Here is a 25657-nt window from a genome sequence, read left to right as displayed (position 1 = left end):
GCAGCACACACAACTACAGTTACGCAATCCCAACACTCTTCATTTAAGCACTAATGCACTACTTTTGACATTTAAACTCTTATTTAAATACCTTCCTGGTTGATCTTTTGTGCATAGGTTATTATTAATACCATATTTTAACTGCGTAGAGTGATGTCTGTCTATGCATAACTCAATCAAAGACAAAAATGTACTTATTTTTTTCACGGAGTGCACCTTAAAGAGTCAACAGAGCAAGGACTTTCTTTATAGTATCCCCTTTATCTGGAATTTAAACTATTTTAATGTGCAATTCATGTGCATTTAGCAAAATAAACTACTAATTAGCAGCTTATTAATAGTAATGTAGTAGCTGGGTTTAGGTTTTACTTAGGATTAGGGATTTTAAATAAGAGCATACTTATATAAGTGCTAATAAACAGTTAATATCTTAATAATAGGCAGGTAATAAGCCTATTGCTAACTAAAGTGTTACCAAAAAAACATGTAAAACCGCTGTGGTCAATATTATTAGCCCCCTTAAGAAATAATACATTTTGATTAGCTATAAAAAAAAAAAAAAACACAGTGACTTAGTTCAGGGGTTCCCAAACTTTTCAGCCCGCGACCCCCAAAATGACAATGCCAGTGACTCGTGACCCCCAATATTCTCTGAGGTCGTGGTTATGAATACAGAAACCTTGTATGCATTGACGCACACACACCAATAGACCCAAGTCTATTCTTTGTTTGTTTTTTTATGTATGTCAGTGCTGTAAATGGGCTAGAAAGTTTAACCTGGTGTTATAAAATCAATCTGCTGCATCTGAAAGTATTGCTGTGTCTTTAGTATAATGTTATTACCAGAGAAGTCGCAATCCAATAGAACTATTAACTATAAGCTACTATAGTAACTATATAGTTTATAGTAACTATAAACGACTATTTTTTTCTCTTTAGTAGGTTATTGATAAAATACAGTAAGTCTTAAGGTTTAATAAAAATTAATTGATTTTTGAAAATCACCAGGCGACCCCCCTTCATTGTCCCGCGACCCCTCGGGGGGTCCCGACCCCCACTTTGAGAACCTCTGACTTAGTTAACCCAAGAAAATTTTTACATTGCACTTTAATGTGAATACTAATATGAGCAGAGGTAAATACTAACATGTAATCACTGTCATCACAGGAAAGACAAAAGAAATTGGTTATTAACGCGAAAAAAAGAGAAGCCGTCAAAACACAGGAGCCAAATTGTTTTAGCAGGCTGAATCATGAACAAACTGCCGTGTTTATCTTCGTCTTTTGGATTATTATGAACTGGGAATGACAGAATGACTCTCTAACAGAGCTGACATGTGCTGCTGAAGATTACAGACACAGATGAGAGGTCTGCGCTGACTGTGGGCGATACTGTGTGTGTTTTTGAACTCAAATAAGGACTAAATGTCTGCTGTGTGTTGTGTTTCTGTAATTAATACAACCCAAGCTCATTCTGGAAACGTAGCCCTGCGGACGTTTCTGGAGACCGCGATTTACGTGGCCAAAGGTACGTAAAGGCTGCGTTTGGTTTTTTTCGAGCGAACGCTGCGGGGCAGTGTGGCGCCGCTCCGCCCCTCCTCTTCGCGCTCGCCAGCCGACGGCTCGCCTCCGAGTGGAGGGCTTTCCCGACGCAATCAGTTTGTCCGCCTAGCTCACAGCGTTGCGTCGGCGGAGCGGAGGCCCCGGACGAGGAGGAGGAGCCGGAGCCGGCCGCGGTGGACGACGACCGGGATCGAGTCCGGGGAACAGCGGGTTATGGAAATCAGGTAAGACGAAAAACGGAATCCGAAAAATTAAGGCGAGAACGCGGCGGGATCCGAAAATGCGGTCGAAATCAAAGATGAGGGCTTTTGCTTTTTTTTTTTTTCGATCCGGCGGCTTTTCGCGAGAGAAAAAGCGCGCACAGCGGCCTCTAGCGGATCCGCGAAAACAAAAAACGCTCGAATACGTACCTCCCGGGACGTAAATCGCGGTCCGCAGAAACGTCCCCGGGGCTACGTTTCCACAATGAGCCCGGGTTGAATTAATAATATATCAGGGGCTGTATGTGTTTATATATGTGGAATTTTTCTATGTATTTAATATAACTGCAGACGTCAGAGTAGCCTATTTCGCCTATTTCATTTATCTGCAGTTATAAACAATTCATGTTCATAGAAAAGTTAGTAATAAACATTTATAAACAAGTATTTATGTGGATAAAGCATCTGTTTCTCAACCCGTACAGCTTTACTGTAGACATTTATTCGAGCGAGCATGACGTCGACTTAAACTTTATGTCATACACCACGCCCACCAAAAGGGTACCCTGTGTGGTGCAAACGCAAGCCTGATAAAGGTGACCCGTACCGAACCGTACCGTACTGTACCAGTCAGTGGAAACGAGCCATTAATGGATCAGATGACGGAGACACTTTAATTATCACGCACATGTTATTATCATCAGCTCAAGAAGTTCGTTATATCAAATATAGACGCGATCGCGAGCTCCCGGAAGAAAGCGAATACCGCTCGCACTTTTAGACGGGCTCGTAAAGCAACAGCAGCACACGGCAGATTTTTCTTCTTTGCTTTGTGTCTGTTCATCAAGACGACGACACGGTTTGTTTGAGCTCGGGTCATGCATGGCTGGTTATTATATGCATAAAGTATATCCATGCAATCTCTCGGCTGTGTATTAGAACATGGCGGATGCTTTGTTTATGTTCTGTGTAGCTCCACAAGCTCGTGACGTATCTCTGTAACCAATCAGCGTTCGGCTGCGCGTGTAGCTCCACCTTCTGGTACCCTTTCTCGTTTTTGGTACCCTTTCGAAAGGGTGCTGAAAAAGTGGTACGGTTTGGTTCAGTACGCTTATTGACAGTGGAAACGGCCATAAAAGCGTACCGAACCGAACCGTAGCACTCAGTGGAAATGGACCATTATTCATTTTATATATTCAAAATATAAATAAAATGCGCCGTAAAACCAAACCTGAAGTAACCATAAATACAGCCTGCGGCTCACACAACACTGATTCATCTTCTCCTGTTCAGATCTATCCAACAATTTCTGATATTATTATGAACATTAAACATCTAATATTCCGGGTTCTCGTTTCAGAAGAGGCTCGTGATGGAAAAACACATTTTTCTTTTCGAAAAGCCCCAGCGGACAGATGCATGCTGGGAAATCTGTGCTCTTGTGAAGTGGAGGTGTTGAGAGAGATAAGAGCGGGACGTGCCGGAGCAGATCCTTCAGACAGACTCAAGTGTGAAAACCAGGAAGAGAGGAATGTTCACACACACACACACACACACACACACACACACACACAAACACACACACACTTGCTAGTGTTTATTATTAATATTGCATTAAATACTGTTTATTATTGGTGCATAATTACTCCTGAACAGCTATAGAGAAAGCAGACACATCTAACAGTGTGTGTGTGTGTGTGTGTGTGTGTGTGTGTGTGTGTGTGTGTGTGTGTGTGTGTGTGTGTGTGTGTGTGTGTGTGTTTATATGAGTTCAGGTGTGTGTGTCAGCTCCGGTTGGTGCTTTTATGTGTTCAGGTGTGTGTCAGTTCAGGTTTGTGCGTGTATGTGTTCAGGTGTGTGTGTTCAGATTTTTGAACTGTGTTTGATTTCAGGTGTGTGTTCAGGTTTGTGCCTATGAGTTCAGCTGTGTGTGTGTGTGTGTGTTGTTTGGTTTTGTGCATTTGAATTCAGGTGTGTGTGTGTTCAGGTTTGTGTATATTAGTTCAGATATGTGTGCGCGTGTTTGTGTGTGTGTGTGCGCGCGTGTACGTTCTGATGCGTGTGTGTTAAAGTTTTTGTATTTGAGTTCAGGTGTGTGAGTGTGTGTTCAGATTTGTGCGTATAAGTTCAGATGTGTGTATGTGTGTGTGTGTGTGTACGTTAAGATGCATGTGTGTGTTCAAGTCTTTGTATTTGAGTTCAGGTGTGTGAGTGTGTGTTCAGATTTGTGCGTACGAGTTCAGCTATGTGGGTGTGTGTGTGTGTTTGTTCAGGTTTGTACATATGAGTTCAGATATGCGTGTGTGTGTGTTCAGGTTTTTGTATGAGAGTTTATGCGTGTGTGTGTATGTGTGTGTTTGTATGTGTGTGTGTGTACGCACGCAGGTTTGTGTGAATAAGTTTAGATGCGTGTATGCGTGTGAGAATGTGTGTGTGTTCAGGTGTGTGAATATGAGTGAGTATGTGTGTTTGTATTAAGGTGTGTGTTCAGGTTTGTGCGTATGAGATCAGGAATGTGTGTGTGTATGGGTTCAGGTGTGTGTGTGAGTGTGAATATAAGTCTGTATGTGTTCAGGTGTGTGTGTGTGTGTGTGTGTGTGTGTGTGTGTGTGTGTGTGTGTTTTATGACCCCTCCTCCTCCTCCTCCTCCTCCACCATCAGACAAACAAGAGCCTCATTGTGTGTTTCTGCCGCACACCTCAAATTTGTTCAAGCAATTTTCAGCAAATAAGGCTGTTACACGCCGTTAGCTTCCCCAGCGCTGGAGATATTTATAGCGCCGCAAGCCAAACGCCAAATCCTGATGACAAACACCTACAGGAGTTAAAACACCACACATTATGTGAAGAACACACTCGCGCTCGGATTGTTTCCACATAAAGAGGATTGTGAAAGCGGTGTTTGGCTCATCAGCGCGTGAGGAGAGTTATTAGACACTCGCACAATTTCACAATGCAGACACTTTCCACACCGCCAGAGAGAGAGTGTGTGTGTGTGTGTGTGTGTGTGTGTGTGTGTGTGTGTGTTTCTGGCAGATGAGTGATCTTGGCTCTGAGATGAGCAAACGCAGACACACAGACGGTCTGAAACACATTAACTGCAGCTCACTTTCAGCATATTTTCCTCATGCAGTAAAGATCGTTAATGAGCGAACGCAGCGTCTTCATCCTCCAGATCAATTCACATCATCACTGCAGGACAGACAATCAGAAAACCACTGGGATTTTAGATCCCCTCGAGATCATGACTATTACCAGGTTAACCAGTATAGAAATAACTGAAAACCGTTTGATGAAACTAGTTAAAAAAGCTTGAACTGTAGAAAAACCATAACCACCATTAAACATCAGCAGTCTAAGAATATATACAATATTCTGAAAGCTCTTAAACTAGTCTAAAAGATCTTAAGCCAATCTAAAAGATCTTAAGCTAATCTAAACTAATCTTTTAGACTAGTTTACTTTAGATCTTAGTTTAGATCTTAGTTTAGATCTTAGATCTTTTAGACTAGTTTGTTTTTTAGACTAGTTTAAGATTTTTTCAAGTAGTCTGTGATCTTTTAGAGTCGTTCAAGAATTTTTAGACTAGTTTAAAAACTTTTAGACTAAATGAAGGTCTTTAAGACCAGTTAAAGAACTTTTAGACTAAATTAGGATCTTTTACACTAAATTAAGATCTTTCAGACTAGTTTAAGCCCTTTAACACTAGTTTAAGGTCTTTTAAACTAGTTTATGATCTTTCAGACTAACTAAGACTTTTATAGTGGTTTAAAATCTTTTAGACTAGTTTGTGATCTTTTAAACTAGCTTTAAGAAATTTTTGACTAGTTTCAAACTTTTACACAAAATTAAGGTCTTTTAGACCAGTTTAAGATCTTTAAGACTAGTTTAAAATATTTCTGACTAGTTTAAGGTCTTTTAAACTAATTTATGATCTTTTAAACCTAGTTTAAGATCTTTTAGACTAAATTAAGATCTTTGAGTCTAGTTTAAGGTCTTTTAGACTTGTCTGCGATCTTTTAGACTAGTTTGTGATCTTTTTAACCAGTTTAAGAACTTTTAGACTAAATTAAGATCTTTAAGACTAGTTTAAGATCTTTGACACTGGTTTATGATCTTTTAGACTAGCTTTAAGATTTTTAGACTAGTTTAAGATCTTTTAGACTAGTTTGTGATCTTTAAAACCAGTTTAGGAATTTTTAGACTAGTTTAAGGTCTTTTAGAACAGTTTAAGATCTTTTAGACAGGTTTAAGGTATTTTAAACTAGTTTATGGATATTTTAGATTAGCTTTAAGACCTTTTAGACTAGCTTTAAGAACTTTTAAACTAGTTTCAGATCTTTTAGACTAGGTTTAAGACCTCTTAGACTAGGTTTAAGACCTCTTAGACTAGTTTAAGATCTTTGAGACTTGTTAAAGTTATTTTAAACTAGCTTATCATCTTTTAAACCAGCTTTAAGAAATTTAAGACTAGTTTAAGAACTTTCAGACTAGTGTATGAGATTTGATTTTACAATTACATTTATTAAAAAATAACAATTCATTTTCAAAATTAAATCAATTAATTTGCAAGCTTCAAGTCGTCATTAAGAACAAAGGACAATCCACAGAGAGAGCGAGCGAGAGAGAGAGAGAGAGAGAGAGCTGTACGGGTCTGGGTATCGAATAGCTGGAGCCTCTTCTTTAAACACTCTCTCAGACTGAGCGTCTCTCAGCGCTGACCCTTCAGTCCTCCAAAAACAAACGCCATCAGCTCCACAGCTGGGAGTAATTCACTCGCCATCACCTCAACTCATTCAGCCATTTCACAGGAATTTACAGCCTTCTGCAATTAAAGAGCCGTATGAAGCCGCCGCTCGCCAGTAATTAGCTGGAAAATTAGACCATCAGACTGAAGGACTGAACTTTGCTAATGTATGCGTGACCAATGTCCCTCTAGGGCACGTCTTTTCACTCGGCGGCCATCTTTAAAACCCCTCTCGTCGGTATGTTCTCGCATTCTGTTTGAATGAGAAAACATCAAACTACACTAAACGCTTTGCAAAGTGTACGATTAAACTTCATATGAGAAAAATATCAGAATAAAGTCTTTCACAACTTGGTCCAGACGGCAAATATCTTCCCAAAATGACAGCGGCTCTTTTTAAACCCACCGTCAGAGTGTGTGTTCCTGCAAACGGAGCCGCTCTGGATTATAAACGCGTGTGTGTTTGAGGGTCGGATGTTTCTAGATGGTGTTGTATTTAACACACAGCGCTCAAACTCAGATGACACTCCACACAGGCGCCGTCACACACACAAGAGAACAGGCCAACAACACTGCTGCGTCCAAGAGGAAATACCACACACACACACACACACACACACACACACACACACACACACACACACACACACACACACACACACTCCTCATACAGACACAACAACAAGCACACACTCTCACAGACTCATCCTAGTCTCAAACACACAAATTCAGACCCACACTGAAACACAGAAGACACAACCACACATATACACACCATACACACACACACATTGGCACATACACGCACACATATTCCCAAATACATGTATCCACTCAAACACACTCTCTCAACACACACAGTCACCACACACACATTGGCATTCACACACAAAAACACATGCATTCTTAAACACACACACTGTCACACACACCTAACACACATCAGCATATACGCTCACACAAACACACACTCTTCAGCAGAGATGAATATGTCATTGTGTTGTGATCTGATGCGTCAGAAAGATGGAATCTGCAGTAAATAACAGTCAGTAATGAACAGACAATGAGGAGGATTTCACATCCAGATTAAAAGCAGACTCAAACTGTTCTGAGCGCAGTAAAAACATTCCCAAACTCAGCTCGAGCACATCCAACACAAACCAGCCTGCAAAATCCCTGAACGGGAGACTCCACAGGACGTTTTCTTCATTCACACACATGCAAGATCAATCACACTCTCACACACTCACGCAAAAGAATTATAATCACTAACATTTAAATCTTTTGGTGAGCCCGACACAAAGCTCCACCCCCAAACTCATTCTATTAGTCAGCCAGACACAAAGCTCCACCCCCAAACTCATTCTATTAGTCAGCCAGACACAAAGCTCCACCCCCAAACTCATTCTATTAGTTAGCCAGACACAAAGCTCCACCCCCAAACTCATTCTATTAGTCAGCCAGACACAAAGCTCCACCCCCAAACTCATTCTATTAGTCAGCCAGACACAAAGCTCCACCCCCAAACTCATTCTATTAGTCAGCCCGACACAAAGCTCCACCCCCAAACTCATTCTATTAGTCAGCCAGACACAAAGCTCCACCCCCAAACTCATTCTATTAGTCAGCCCGACACAAAGCTCCACCCCCAAACTCCTTCTATTAGTCAGCCAGACACAAAGCTCCACCCCCAAACTCATTCTATTAGTCAGCCCGACACAAAGCTCCACCCCCAAACTCCTTCTATTAGTCAGCCAGACACAAAGCTCCACCCCCAAACTCCTTCTATTAGTCAGCCAGACACAAAGCTCCACCCCCAAACTCATTCTATTAGTCAGCCAGACACAAAGCTCCACCCCCAAACTCCTTCTATTAGTCAGCCAGGCATAAAGCTCCACCCCCAAACTCCTTCTATTAGTCAGCAAGGCATAAAGCTCCACCCCCAAACTCATTCTATTAGTCAGCCAGGCACAAAGCTCCACCCCCAAACTCATTCTATTAGTCAGCCCGACACAAAGCTCCACCCCCAAACTCATTCTATTAGTCAGCCAGACACAAAGCTCCACCCCCAAACTCATTCTATTAGTCAGCCCGACACAAAGCTCCACCCCCAAACTCCTTCTATTAGTCAGCCAGACACAAAGCTCCACCCCCAAACTCATTCTATTAGTCAGCCCGACACAAAGCTCCACCCCCAAACTCCTTCTATTAGTCAGCCAGACACAAAGCTCCACCCCCAAACTCCTTCTATTAGTCAGCCAGACACAAAGCTCCACCCCCAAACTCATTCTATTAGTCAGCCAGACACAAAGCTCCACCCCCAAACTCCTTCTATTAGTCAGCCAGGCATAAAGCTCCACCCCCAAACTCCTTCTATTAGTCAGCAAGGCATAAAGCTCCACCCCCAAACTCATTCTATTAGTCAGCCAGGCACAAAGCTCCACCCCCAAACTCATTCTATTAGTCAGCCAGGCATAAAGCTCCACCCCCAAACTCATTCTATTAGTCAGCCAGGGACAAAGCTCCACCCCCAAACTCCTTCTATTTGTCAGCCAGGCATAAAGCTCCACCCCCAAACTCATTCTATTAGTCAGCCAGACACAAAGCTCCACCCCCAAACTCCTTCTATTAGTCAGCCAGGCATAAAGCTCCACCCCCAAACTCATTCTATTAGTCATCCAGGCACAAAGCTCCACCCCCAAACTCCTTCTATTAGTCAGCCAGGCATAAAGCTCCACCTCCAAACTCCTTCTATTAGTCAGCCAGACACAAAGCTCCACCCCCAAACTCCTTCTATTAGTCAGCCAGACACAAAGCTCCACCCCCAAACTCCTTCTATTAGTCAGCCAGGCATAAAGCTCCACCCCCAAACTCATTCTATTAGTCAGCCAGGCACAAAGCTCCACCCCCAAACTCATTCTATTAGTCAGCCAGGCATAAAGCTCCACCCCCAAACTCATTCTATTAGTCAGCCAGGGACAAAGCTCCACCCCCAAACTCCTTCTATTTGTCAGCCAGGCATAAAGCTCCACCCCCAAACTCATTCTATTAGTCAGCCAGACACAAAGCTCCACCCCCAAACTCCTTCTATTAGTCAGCCAGGCATAAAGCTCCACCCCCAAACTCATTCTATTAGTCATCCAGGCACAAAGCTCCACCCCCAAACTCCTTCTATTAGTCAGCCAGGCATAAAGCTCCACCCCCAAACTCCTTCTATTAGTCAGCCAGGCATAAAGCTCCACCCCCAAACTCATTCTATTAGTCATCCAGGCACAAAGCTCCACCCCCAAACTCATTCTATTAGTCAGCCAGACACAAAGCTCCACCCCCAAACTCATTTTATTAGTCAGCAAGGCATAAAGCTCCACCCTCAAACTCATTCTATAAGTCAGCCAGACAAAGCTCCACCCCCAAAGTTGTTGCATTGGTCAGCCAGACACACAGTCCCATTCCCAAACTCGTTCTAATGATCAGTCAAACACACAGCCCCGCCTCCTAACTCATTCCATTGGTCAGATTCTCCCACAACAGGAGTTAATTGAAAATAATAATAAAGACACACATCATCCAAAGCTTATACTCACAGAATCAGACTGCTCAGGTTACCAGCGTTCGGGCCCAAATCCGGGATGGACTCGAACTCATTGTTGCTCAGCTTTCTGCAAAAGCAAACATATAGATTTCATCATCTGAGACATTTGAAGAGGAAAATAAAAGCGGCGAAACCCAGAAAGAGCTCTCACATTTCGCTGAGCTGCGGCAGGCTGGAGAACAGCGCTTCAGGAAACACACGCAACTTATTATGGCTCAAATCCCTGCGAAGAGGAAAAACAGCGTTAAACAGCAGAAACATGCTCAGATATTAGCACAGAGAGTTCATACAAACACAACCAATCAGACAAACCTCAATAATAAATGCATCACTATTATTACTACTTAATAGTGCACTTACAGAAATACAGCTTTCAAAAGAGCCACAATTATTCATTCAAGGACATTTAATTTAGTAAACAAAGTGGAGATTTGACTTTTAAACCAAAACCAGGGATATATCAGCGGCTGTATGGATATTAAATGCTATTTTAAATGTTTTCATTATCTGATATCTTTAAGCCGATAAATTCTGTATTATTTCCGCTGGTTGAACCACTTCACAAGCTCACTGTCTGCCAATTTATTAATGTTTTACTGCTATTTTTATTTGGTTGCTTTACTTAAGCACTACTGTTTTTGTCCGACAGCAGATTTTATTGATATAAAAGAAAGTTGGTCATAGAAAAGATTACATTCATTCATTCATTTTCTTGTCGGCTTAGTCCCTTTATTAATCCGGAGTCGCCCCAGCGGAATAACCGCCAACATATGCAGCATGTTTTTACACAGCGGATGCCTTTCCAGCCGCAACCCATCACTGGGAAACACAGAGGAATTGTTGATTAATATTAAGTTGAAATGTGTTGGACTTTCTATGCCAAGCATTTGTTTTCAATCTTGGTTTATCTGGAAGAAATGCACACTTTTATTGTGGTCATCTCCTCAGGTACGCTTCTTTAAAAATGTGGTTGTCTCAAGAATGTACGCTATTTCTACAAGACTAACTCGCCTATGACAAACATCAAAAAATTAAATGACTTTTGGCAGCTATGAACACCTTTTTGGCAATACACTGATCATTTCTCCTGATTTTCTATTCTATGGTGTATGTTTTAGCGTCGAGCCCTATTTCCCATTTTATCCTATTGTCTATAGCTGAGACTGTATTTATATAGACAGTATAGACGGATAGATAGATGGATGGATGGATGGATGGATGGATGGATAGATGGATAGATGGATAGATGGATAGATGGATAGATAGATAGATAGATAGATAGATAGATAGATAGATAGATAGATAGATAGATAGATAGATTAAAACAGTTTGAAGATAGATAGATAGATAGATAGATAGATAGATAGATAGATAGATAGATAGATAGATAGATAGATAGATAGATAGATAGATAGATAGATAGATAGATAGATAGATAGATAGATAGATAGATTAAAACAGTTTGAAGATAGATAGATAGATAGATAGATAGATAGATAGATAGATAGATAGATAGATAGATAGATAGATAGATAGATAGATAGATAGATAGATAGATAGATAGATAGATAGATAGATAGATAGATAAAAACAGTTAATAGATAGATAGATAGATAGATAGATAGATGGATGGATGGATGGATGGATGGATGGATGGATGGATGGATGGATGGATGGATGGATGGATGGATGGATGGATGGATGGATGGATGGATGGATGGATGGATGGATGGATGGATGGATGGATGGATGGATGGATGGATGGACAGACGGATAGACGAACAGAGTTTCCCAGGAAAAATAAAGGGAGACTCCTGGGAAAAATGGGAGTGTAGGCTGGTATGGGATAAATAGACAGATAGATGTATGCATGAACAGATAGACAGACAAACGGATGGACAGACACATGGACGGACGGATGAACGGACGTACAAACACATAGACGGACGGACGGACCGACAGATAGATAAAATAAAAAGGGGAAGGGAGTGGTAAATCTACAATGATGGTAAGGTCAACAAAGAAAAGCATAGCATTCTACATTTTATAAAATACATATTATAAATTAATAATATAATAAATATTATAAATGATAATAATTATAAATTAAATATAATTTATTGAGCCACTAATTGAGTATTTAATTGGTTCTGAATGTAAAAACAAAATAATTTGGTGAAGATCATTATTCATCAGCTAATATATCGGCCTCCAAATCTGAAAAGTTATCAGTTAAAAACTCCATATCAGTGCATCGCTAATCAAAACAGACTTTGACAGCTGACCAATCAGAGCAGAGTTGGCCTATGGAAGGGGGAGGAGTTTACAGACATTAAACTGATTCAAATGAGTCATTTTAAAAATCGATGCAAAATTATTCAAATATTTTTTCAGAGATGGGTTGGGCTGGAAGGGCATCAGTTGCGTAAAAACTTGCTGGATGAGTTGGCGGTTCATTCCGCTGTGGTGACTCTGGATTAATAATGGGACTAAGCCGACAAGAAAATGAATGAATGAATAAATGATTGATTCAAATATTAAATGCACACGCTGAAAAAGTTGCAATGATTTCTGATGCATTTAAACCTGCTGTACACTGTAAACAATATTTTGTAAATCATGTTTATATTTTTCCTGGTTTATTCCTGCTTTTAAGTTGCACTATGGGATCTTGATCTTTCTTCCAACAACTTTTACCTTGAAAAGTTGTATAAAGTGTGTTTGCTGCTCATGTATAATGGTCTGTAGTGCTGTATTGTGTGTGTTGGTGTTGTATATTAGAAACCTTGTAATAAACTGCAGCACATTTACTGTTATTTTACACACTCATTTCTCTAGATATTATTTTTATATTATTACGACCATCTAAAATGCCAGTAAAAGTCACTTTGATGAAGTGTAGAGTTGAATTTTCAATATCAAAAGTGGACAGAGCAGAGATCAACATCCCATAATGCTCAACTCACCGCCGCAAGTAAACACAAAACACACAAAATAAGGTTCATTAATAGACATTTGTACAGTGTATGAGCCTCCACACAATATTACAACCCTTTAAAATGCCAGATGAGCTGTGTGTGCTGAAACCTGTGAGGTGTGTGTTTTGTGAGTGTGTGTGTGTGAGCTGAAGACTGTGAGATGTGAGTGTGTGTGCTGGGACTGTGAGGTGTGTGTTTTGCGAGTGTGTGCGTGTGCGCTGCGGTGTGAAGCGTCTCTCCAGCATCTGGACTCCATCAGCTCAAACACTCGCGGCCGCGGGGAAACTAACGACTGCTAATCTATTCGCAATGCAGGGAAAGTGAGCGCCGCCTTTGATTCGCAGCAGCACATCGAGTGTGTGTGAGTGTGTGTGTTTCTGGCTCTGCGCGAGTGTGTTACTGGAATCTCTCACACTCAGAGGTGGAGCTTCACAATCGTCCACAAAACAAGACCAATTCATGAGATTCTGGCTGTTTCATCTGCTCTTCTTCACCATTATTGATCTTAACTACACGACTATAACAGCTTTATATAGCTTAACTATATTACATCACCTCATTACAGACATAAAATAATGACAAAACTTATGATCAAGACAAATCTCACTATAATCAAACTCTGAAAGCTTTCAAGGTATCCTAAGTTGTCACTATTTTAAGTTCGCAGTGAACGTTTAAATGTGATTTTCGGACAGCACTTTGGTCCATTTTAACAGTTTGAAAGTGTTTTATAAAGAAAAGTTGAGCTGAGATCAGTTCAACTTCACTATTTAATGCTAAACGATTTAATAAATGTGTTATCGATGTATGATGATTTGTTGTGCGATATATTGTGAGAAAAATAGTTGCGATAATCAATATTATTGTCATTTTGAGATCATTTCATGCCTTTGATTATATAATAAATTGAGGATAATAAAGCAAATAATGGTCATAAACACTTCCAAGGCTACTGTTTTTCACTTTCTGTAAAAATTTCCTATTATATATCCTATTAAACGTCCTATTAATCCAGTTATAAAATAAATAATGAATGTAAATGTGCTTTTAAAATGGTTTTAACGTTATTTGTGAATTTGTAAATGTATATTGCAACACCAATAATTATTGAGGCCATGTACAAATGTTGCACAACGAGTCAATATATTGATTATTGTGACAGGCCTAATACAAAGTAGTGATTTTATTTAGCGCCATGCTATCTTGGGTTATTTTAATGGGAAAACAATTCAACAAAATGCATAAACATGCAGCTAATAAAATACTAAATTACACAAAATACTTAATAAAAATACTAAATTACATGAACATAATAAAAATACTAAAACTATTTCTGACAATAAACTTTTAAAGTTTTCATAAGAATCAGGTTTCACACACATGTTTTAAGGTTAAAAGTTGCTGGAATAAAGATCAAGATCCCATCATGCAATTCAAAAGCAAGTAAATGTGGAAAAATAAACAAAACATGAATCACAAAATAGATAAATCTGCTCATTTATGGATATTTTCTACAGCGCATGCTGATTTGTGCTGAATTGTGGTCGCGGATTGACTGCAGGCGACAGAAGTGTGAACAGGGAGCAATCACACACCCCTCAGTTCAGATAAGATAAACGCTTCAGACTCTTGTTCAGTTCATTAACACTCGACTGTATCACATTCATGAGTCACTTAAAGGATGCAAGAGTGTTTATTTAACATTGATGATGATTAACTCGATCATTTCTGCACAGTTGCTTTCACACAATCGGTAGTGAATAAAGTCCTGTTGATGCTGGAAACCTGAGCCATTTCTAAATAAATAAAGCCTGTTCAAAAACACCACAGGGTAAAACTAAAAACATCATACACTCTGTTAGCGAACAACTTCCGCATTTTGGGTTTATTTGCGGTGGTGAACTGCATTATGGGATGTTGATCTCTGCTCTGTCCACTTTTGATATTGAAAATTCAACTCTAGAGTTTAAAAAAGTGACTTTTACTGACATTTTAGTGGTTTAAAATCATAATATACTGAAAAATAAATAATATCTAGAGAAATGAGTGTGTAAAATAACAGTAAATGTGCTGCAGTTTATTACAAGGTTTCTGTAGCGTAATAAACAACACCAACACACACAATACAGCACTGCACACTATTACACATGTCACTTTTTTTTCTAGAGGTTAAACGTTTTTTAAAATAAAGATCAAGATCTTATAATGCAATAAAAAGCAGCTTTAAACAGGGAAAAAATAAAAGCATGAAATCATAAAATACAGAAAACTTAATTTTTATATATTTTACAGTGCAGTCGCTGGGTTTAGGTATTGAGCAGGATTAAAAATGTAGAATATAAGTATATATTATTTTAAATAATACTAAACAGACAATATTTTAATAATAGGCAGGTAATGAGTTATTATCAGGATTTAAAATAAAGTATTCTTCGAAAAATCTTATTTTGGGGTTCAGGAGAGTCATTTTGTTTACACTTTCTCTTTTTTTTAATCACAAGCAGTGAAGCTTTTAGATGAAAAAAAATTATCACAGGCTGTAAACAATTAGTGTTGGGAAATGTGTGATTAAGTATGTCAACAAGACAATGCAAAACCACATTCTGCACACATTACAAAGTCCTGCCTACAGGTACAGGACTGGCCTGCCTGCAGTCCCGACCTGTCTCCAATAAAGAATGTGTGGAACATTTGGAAGTGCAAAATGTGACAATGAACACCCCGTACTGTCGCCCACCTTAAGCAGGAAGAATGGGACAAAATTACACCAGATACACTTCATCACTTGCTGTCTCCAGTCCCTAAACAACATTTACACTGGCTATTTGACCCAATTCAGATTTTTTGCTCATATGTGACGCAGATCGGATCTGTTCTATGACCGTGTAGACACGAAAAAAGTGCAAGCATTCAGATATTCAGAGATGGGTTTCAGGCCTCCTTCATAGCTCAGCTCTGAACCCACACCTTTAACTGAGCCAGAGTCACTCTGGAACATTGATCAGTCCAGTTGTAGTCAAAAATGACCATTGCAATTAGATATCAAGGATATTTCATCCAAAATTAGTATAGTAATGCAACCCCAAATCTGAAAATGTTGGGACGATACGGAAAACGCAAATAAAAACAGAAATGAGTGATTTCTAAATTTACTTTGGCTTGTATTTGAGATTTTCTAAATGTTTAAAATTTACTTTGGATTGTATTTGAGACTATTTTGGCAATTCGTTGTGTATGTCATTAAACTTGCGACAATGTGGTGCTTCTCCACGGTTTAATGATGTAGAAGGAAGAGCGTGTGTGGAGACGCTCAAGCGGTAAACAACAACAACAACAGACGAAACATGAAGGAGGAAAGTGGTCAGTCGCCACAATCTGCTCCCACCAGACCTGAGATCTCTCTCGTACCCACAGATTCCTCTGCGATGACAGCCCTTTCCCTCCTCCTCCACCTCAAACTCATTTTAAAGTTGGGAGAACTTCACATATTTAACAGAGCTGAAAGCAATTTCTTTCATCGTGGCTAGTGTGGCGCAGATGCTAGAACACACCTTTACGCATATGCGACATTGTAAATAGTATGCCAAGTGTAAACACATCAATCAGATATGGGTCAGAATTAAAAGAACGTGTAAACAGACTAGCAAAATAATCAGATATAGTCAACAAATCGGGATTGGGCATCAAGACCTGACAGTGTAAACAGGGCCTGGGTGTTGTGAAAGGAACGCCAACATTACAAAGTAGTAAATGCTTTACTGATACAACTTTTTAAAATGTGTTGCAAGAGCCAAAATTGGCATGTGAGTTTATTTTGAAAAAAAAATCTAATAAAAATCATAAGGAACACATTAATAATGTATGTTGCAATGTCTGCAATCAAATACAAGCCAAAGTAAATTTAGAAATCACTAATTTCTATGTTTATTTGTTTATTTTCCATATCGTCCCAATCGTTATTTCCATATTTCCATTATTTTCCATATCGTACCAACATTTTCTGATTGGGGGTTGCATTACTATACTAATTTTGGGTGAAATATCCTTGATATCTAATTGCAATGGTCATTTTTGACTGTACAACGGGACTGATCAATGTTCCAGAGTGACTCTGGCTCAGTTAAAGGTGTGGGTTCAGAGCTGAGCTATGAAAGTGGAGTGAAACAGCTGCTGTCGTCTCAAACTCAAACTCTGGAAAAAGACGAAGAGAAAAAAAAACCCTCAGCTCTTTCCAGATGTAAATCATGAAAAGCTTTTTCCTTCTATTTTTCCATTCTGGCAGCGAGAGGCTTTCACAGCCAAAAGCTCCAGGCCTCCCTCCCTCTTTTTCTCTGCACATGGGCTCCTAATGGCTTCCATCTCTGCTTGGGTTTAGCTGCTAATTCAGCAGAAATAATGGGCCTGGGGAAAACAAAAGCCGGGCCAGTTTAATGCGTTAACATGTGCTGCAGAGCTGCTCGTAAATTAGCATCCCCTCCTGAACCCCTGGAAGCCTGAAGAGCCCCAACAAAAACCATGCTGAAATCTAGCTTTGCATGCAACTGACCCAGGATCAGTGAATGCATGTTTGTTCCTCATGAATAAAACCGTCAAAATAAAGCACATATTGACAGAACTCATGTGTTAAAAGCTTGCTAATAAGGAACAACAAGTAGATTAATAAGTGCTTAATAGACATTTTGTAATCAGTTCAGCTGAATTCGATCTAAAGCAGAGGTCAGATTGATCACAGTGTTTGTTCTTCATTAATAAAACAAATCAAAATAAAGCAGCTACCCACAGAACAACAACTCATAATAGCTTACTGATATGCTTCTCACTTAAATTACGTTTAACCAGGTCATTTTACCTTGCATCAATTAAGCTGACTAAAAACAAGTTCAACTTTGTTTACTTGACTAAAAAAACAGATTAACTTTCTAAATTAAGTTAAAGTAATGTAAAAACATAAGCTGTCATGGCTTATGTCATTTTTAAAGTATGGTGTAATGGATGATTCCTTTTTTAATTAATTAATTAACGTCATAGAGCTGAATTTGATAGTGAGCCACTACAGTTGCAGTGATAGTGTATGTAGGTTATAACAGCTGTGTAAATGCAGTCATGCACCTCTGAGCTGCATTTAGAGACACTTTGTGCCACATCTGACATGTAAGCTTGCTGTTATGTAAATAAAACATTTTAAATTATTTATTTAACATTTGATGGAGAATTCTGATGTTGTAGAACAAAAAAAAAGATGAGTTTGATTTCTACATTATTAGATAAGAATGATTTTTTGTAGTCAAAACTAAACTTGTTGATCCCCCCCAAAAATACACAAACTAATTTATTTAGGCTGGAAGACCCAGGGCTTCTCAAATAAATATATGGCTATGATTCCATTTTATTTTTTAATCAATGTGCTATGCTTTAAATGAATTGGGCCTTTAAACTGAAAACACACAACAATGTCGATCAGTGAGTTTACATCACTTTACAGAGGGAGAATATTTTATATTTTAACTTCACGCCTTATTCCAGTTCCTTTTTCATACAAACACTTAAAAAATAATGATTAAATCTGCATGTTTCAATATATTAATTTCCAGTGTGTGTGTGTGTGTGTGTGTGTGTGTGTGTGTGTGTGTGTGTGTGTGTGAGGAGTTTGATTTAAAATGTTGGTTTTATATTTACACAATCGTGCATTTTTTTTAACAAGTAACACTCTCCCTATATATTGTTTATCACTAGACTTTCAATATTGGGTCTGAAATCGCATGCAGGACTGACTTTAAAACAACACCAGCACTATTTAATTCACTGTGAACATGTTTACATTGTTATTCATTGACTGTTAATATGATTTCACCAATTAGAATTCGCAAATAATACTTTTCGTAGGTTATATTATTAAATAGAAAGTCTGAATATAAAATCTACTTTGGGATAATCATTCTTTTACAGCGTCTTTATTTTTTAAAGTCTTAAATTAAATGATCTGGGCCTTTAAACTGAAAACTGCACAACAAAGTCGATCAAACTGAGCTAACATCACTTTACAGAGGGGGGAAAGTTTATATTTAAACTTTCTGCCTTGTTTGTTTGAGTTGTTTTCCATACAAACACTTTAAATAAAATAATAAACTTTAAATCCGCGGTGTTTTCCTCCTGTGTGTGTTGAGGAGTGTGTGTTTTGATGGAGTTCCAGCGAGAGAGACACAAAGACAGACTCACAGACGCGTGATCCTCGCGGGCAGCCGCTCCACCGTCCGACCGGCCTTTAATCTGCTACAGTCCGCCAGATTCCCAGTACACGAGCACACCGACGGACACGGCTCATGTTCCGTTCGGCGTGAGTCTCCGGTAACGGCTGTAAATCCGCTGAGGAGGAGCAGGAGCAGCACGGAGCTCACAGCGCGAGCGGGCTGCGGCATCTCTCCGACACTAAACTCTTCGAAAGTTTACAAAAACCGAGCCTCCAAAGTTTAAATCCGCACAAAAGTGGAAAACAGCTAATTTCTTTCCAACTAAACCTCCTTTACGTGGCGAAAATCCCGAATAAAAGTGCAGAACTCAGCGCCTCGGCGACCGCTCCATCTCTCAGAAAGTTTTTCCACCGCGCTGGAATCAGAGCAACATTCCGCGGCGCGCGCTCCCGTGGGCGGAAACACACGAAGATAGCCGAAGGCCCCCACCGCTGGTTCTGGGTACTGTAGTTTACATATACAGCGAGCTGCTATGGATTAACATCACTCTCAATAATAATACATTTATAAAAATAATAATCATACAATTCACGTTTACAAAAATTCGATTCGTAAATTTGAAACAATTCATAAATGCACAAATCCATTATGTCAATTAAAAACAAAATTCCTAAATTCACAATAAAAAAGCAGAAATATGTCCCCAAATGCATTTAAAATGTTTGCACAATCCATCACACATTTATGAGTTGGAAGTTACAAATTGGATTTGTGCATTTGTGAATAGTGTTTTAAATTAGCAAATTGTTATTTGTGAATTGTGATGAGCACATATTTTGTAAATGTAATATTATTGAGACCGATATGGCTCCATAAACTGCTAATATAGTTGCATGCTACTGTAACCTTTATATATATATATACCAAAAAAAACTGATGAAAATCCGGGATATTTTTGGAAAATGCAACGTGCCAGTGTCTTGAAATTTTATCAGATTATGCTATAACACTGCATTTGAATGGTTCTGAGGTTAGGGTTAGGGATTATGGAGATATTACAGCTTCATATCACACCACTCCTCGGTAGAATGTACACAAAATCGGATGGGTAGCCTATTGCGTCATCAAAATGTGCTACCCACTGTTTGAATGGCAGGACAATCTGACAAGGTGGGACAAATCCCAGCCAAAATGACCTCCCGGCTTCTGATGTGTTTATTTGAAAGTATAATACTTAAGATTAAGATTTTTTTAACTTATCAGAGGTGGAAAACATCACACAGCAACATGTCAATATTATTTCTAGAAATAATAAATCATGTTTTTAATTTTCAAAAAGGGAAGACAAAGAGCCAAATAATGTCTCTGTACATTCACAAGGGATTTTCCCCCAAGGCATGAAGGATTTTTTGGGCTGTCCCAGATATTCAAACTGCTATAAATGCATAATAAACATAAATAAATAAATAATTTGAATGTTATACAGTGCACTACCATATTACATGCAGATTTAACCAGAGCTGGGCATGTTACTAATTGTTAATAAATACAAATCACATAACAATATGTGTACTCACTAGACTACTTCTGGATTACATTTAAATTACTTTTGTGCTAACCCTTGTTTGACGTCACATATATTGAAGCAGGATGATCTTGTGCTATTCTGACAGATATAAATATAATATATCTTCATTGTTTTTGATCAACAAGAGGCTGAGCAGCTTGTGTTTAAAGTGGACAGTTCATATTTCACAACACTCACAGTAATATACAGCTCACTGTTAGTGTTTAACACTGAATAACACACATCTGGCCACTCACTACACATTAAACACATTTAGAAAACAGCAATATTACAAAAATATATCACTGCAATATTAAACAGCAAATTGATGTCTTTAATTGAATAAATTGATGGCTTAATAGCAAAAAACAGCAAAGACCATTAACTGATGGCTTAATACATCAAATACACACATTAAGTCAAAGTCAGGCAGGCGTTTGCTGCTGTTTGTAAGCCTCATTTGTGACACAAAGGACTGATGTCTCTTTCATTAGCATATATAGTGTGTGTTAGTATGTGTGTGTCCATGATGAGGTGTGAACGAGCTTCACCTCCTCCATCGGCTGTTTCCTAAATCTATTAAAAGTGAGATGTCTGAATCTGAACTTCCAGACTATTTATGCATTTAACTTTACTCCAGGCCTCCACGACTGAGCCGAGCATTCGTTACTGTTACAGTGACTCAAATGTGAATATCTGATTGTCCTATATAAATCACAAAGACAGACAGAAATCAATTCTTATTAAGCAAACTGCACTTGATTTAATTGCTAAACATGATTAAGGCCACTAGCAGATGTGTGCGTGTCAGATATATTGAATTCTGCAGTCAATCTGCTGCTCTAATGTGTATTAACAAATGCAATAATATAAATAATGAGCATTCATTTTAAAAAGGCATATATTTTAGCTAGCTTTAGAGAAGAGGAAGATGATTTAAAAGCTTTAAGACCTCAAAAATCAGATTATTTATTTATAATATTTATAATAATATTAGATGTAATAGATATATTTATTTATAGATTATATATTTATTTATTTAAATATATATATATATTAAATAGAACTTATATAGTTTTGGTGTATTTTTTGGGGTATTTAATTGCTATATTAGTTATCTTTTTGCTTATTAATACATATTTTTGTACAGGTTTTTGTTGATTAATGTGTATATCATATGTTTATATAATAAAAACATGCTCAAACTCCGTTGATTTGACCTCAGTGAGTATTAATAAATAAAAACAAATGTAATTAAATTAAATTTATTCCTTCCAGTTGGGGTTATGCTGGTAATTCTCAGATTATCTGTCCTTATTTCATGATAAAAGCCCCCAAACCCTTTTTTAAAAGGCGTATAAATCATACACAATAAATTTTTATCCAATCAATAGAATATACAGGTCAATACAATTCATTTATTCATTATTCTTCAGCTTAGTCCCTTTATTCATCAGGGGTCACCACTGTGGAATGAACCGCCAACTATTCCAGCATGTTTTATGCAGCGGATTCTCTTCCAGATGCAACCCCGTATTGGGAAACACCCATACACACTCATTCACACATACACTACGGCCAATTTAGTTGATCAGTTCCCCTATAGCGCATGTGTTTGGACTGTATGGGAAACCAGAGCACCCGGAGGAAATTACGCCAACACGGGGAGAACATGCAAACTCCACACAGATACACCAACTGACCCAGATTGGACTCAAACCAGCGACCTTCTTGCTGTGAGGTGACAGAGCTAATCACTAAGCCACCGTGCCACCCCAGTTAATAGAATATACAGATTAAAAACAATGGTAACCTATGGAACGTCCCCACAATGCATGGAAAACAAAGACAGAGAGTGTGTGTGTGTTAGTGTAAAGGAGTGTGTTTGCAGAAAGGCGCTGTAAATCTGCAGTTGTGCACACAGATAGACGGGTGCTGTGGTCTGGCTGGCGGCGCTCAGGAAAACTCAACGATTCAGTGTGTAACTTCATTAATTATAAGAGGCACGAGCGGCTCACACACTGCGCTCTCTATGAGCCGCTGCAGACGCACAGAGCTGCACTTGTGCTTGACTGTTGGGAAAACGGCCACACATCACACACACACAAACTCATAACCATCACAAACATACACACACCTTCAGCTGCTCACCCTCCTGACATGGACACACACACACACACACACACACACATACTCATACCAGATTGTGTTGTAGATTGGAGATCAGGAGAGCTGCTCTTCAATGTAAACGGAGGCTGTGTCTCAAATCGTACACTTCCCTACTATGTAGCAAGTTCAAACAGTATGCGAGTAGAGTAGCATGTCCAAATTCAAAGTATTGTAAAAACAGTATGCAGGGATTAACTAGATTGCTTGTTTGAAACCCACAGGTCAGTGTGTTGGAGCAGGGTTGAACTAAACTGTGCAGAGCAGCGGCCCTCCTGGAACTGGCTTTGACACCTAAGTGAAGCGACACAACTGATGCAGGGAGGTCACTTGATCATGACTAATAGCGGATGTAGAACGTCTGAATTACATTCACACTACATAGAACACACTTTTCTAACAGTCCGTTAGTAAACTCACAGTCAAATGTAGTTCATACTGGACTAGTAGGTGATTTGGGACAGAGCCAGAGACTCATTCCTGCGCTCGGCTGCTGTTTGCTCTGGCGCAGAGGAGAATCAGAGCAGCGCATGCTGGGAACTCTGGCTTTGACTGCTGCTATTCTAAGTGTAATGGTCAGCACACACACACACACACACACACACATACGCACTCTTGCTCTCTCACTCACAAAAGTCTCACACACACTCTTGCTCTCACACTCTCACTCACTCACACACACACACACACACACACACACACACACACACACACACACACACACTTTGACAGTGTTTCATATCCATGTGTGTATAGATGTGTGTGTGCAGATGAAGAATCTGCTCCAGTGAACAAGATAATTACATTCAGACGCAGTCAATAGTTTCTGACCCAACAACCTACAACGTGATCACTAGTTTAGGAGTACAAGTGCACTAATTAGTGTCCTCGTTTAGTGTGGACTGATTATCCAGCGTTGGAGAGCAGCACAATCACAAAGAACTACATCTCTGAGCATTTCTTCAACAATGCCTTCAAGTTAGAAAAACATTGACTTCAATATAATATAATATAATATAATATAATATAATATAATATAATATAATATAATAATACAATATAATATAATATAATAATATAATATAATATAATATGATATGATATAATAATATAATATAATATAATATAATTAAATATAATATAATATAATATAATATAATATAATATAATATAATATAATAATACAATATAATATAATATAATATAATAATATAATATAATATAATATAATATAATATGATATAATATAATATAATATAATATAATTAAATATAATATAATATAATATAATATAATATAATATAATAATACAATATAATATAATATAATATAATAATATAATATAATATAATATAATATAATATGATATAATATAATATAATATAATATAATATAATATAATTAAATATAATATAATATAATATAATATAATATAATATAATATAATATAATATAATATGATATCATATGATATAATATAATATAATATAATTAAATATAATTAAATATAATATAATATAATATAATAATATAATATAATATGATATAATATAATATAAAATAATTTAATATAATTAAATATAATATAATATAATATAATATAATTAAATATAATATAATATAATATAATATAATATAATAATATAATATAATATAATATAATATAATATAATATAATATAATATAATATAATATAATATAATATAACATAATATAATATAATATAATTAAATATAATATAATATAATGTAATATAATATAGTATAATTAAATATAATATAATATAATCAAATATAATATATTATAATATAATTAAATAATATAATATAATATAACTTAATATAATTAAATATAATATAATGTAATATAATATAATATAATATAATATAATTAAATATAATATATTATAATATAATTAAATAATATAATATAATATAATATAATATAATATAATATAATATAATTAAATATAATAATATAATATAATATAATATAGTATAATTAAATATAATATAATATAATATAAAATAATATAATATAATATAATATATAATAAAATATAATATAATATAATTAAATATAATATATTATAATATAATTAAATCTAATATAATATAATATAATATAATTAAATAAAATATAATATAACATATTATAATTAAATATAATATATTATAATATAATTAAATAATATAATATATTATAATATAATATAATATAATATAACATAATATAATTAAATATAATATAATGTAATATAATATAATTAAATATAATATAATATAATATAACATAATATAATTAAATATAATATAATGTAATATAATATAATATAATATAAATAAATATAATATAATTTAATATGATATAATATAGTATAATTAAATATAAGATAATATAGTATAATTAAATATAATATATTATAATATAATATAGTATAATTAAATATAATATAATTTAATATAATATAATATAGTATAAATTAATATAATATAATTTAATATAATATAATTTAATATAATGTAATATATAGTATATTATAAGATATATGATATAATATAGTATAATATAATATATGATATGATATATAATATATGATATTGTGACCATCCCACACATAGTTTGGGTCACAAAGTAAATTATTTGTATGTTTCACTT

General features: G+C 36.7%; 1 protein-coding gene across 1 annotated transcript in view; it reads right to left on the bottom strand.

Moving 5' to 3' along the window:
* Positions 1-19699, bottom strand: part of lrig3 (leucine-rich repeats and immunoglobulin-like domains 3) — a 41095-nt gene extending 21396 nt beyond the window's left edge. Inside the window, 3 exon segments of the mRNA NM_001110347.1 lie at positions 10093-10167; positions 10252-10323; positions 19295-19699. Coding sequence (NP_001103817.1) covers positions 10093-10167; positions 10252-10323; positions 19295-19494 — 347 coding nt within the window. The 5' untranslated portion in view covers positions 19495-19699.
* Positions 19700-25657: the final 5958 nt, after the last annotated feature.

The sequence above is a fragment of the Danio rerio genome, chromosome 4 (genome assembly GCF_049306965.1).
Source record: "Danio rerio strain Tuebingen ecotype United States chromosome 4, GRCz12tu, whole genome shotgun sequence".
NCBI lineage: Eukaryota > Metazoa > Chordata > Actinopteri > Cypriniformes > Danionidae > Danio > Danio rerio.
The sequence above is the reverse complement of the archived record's forward strand: the minus strand, read 5'-3'. Positions and strand labels throughout refer to the sequence as shown.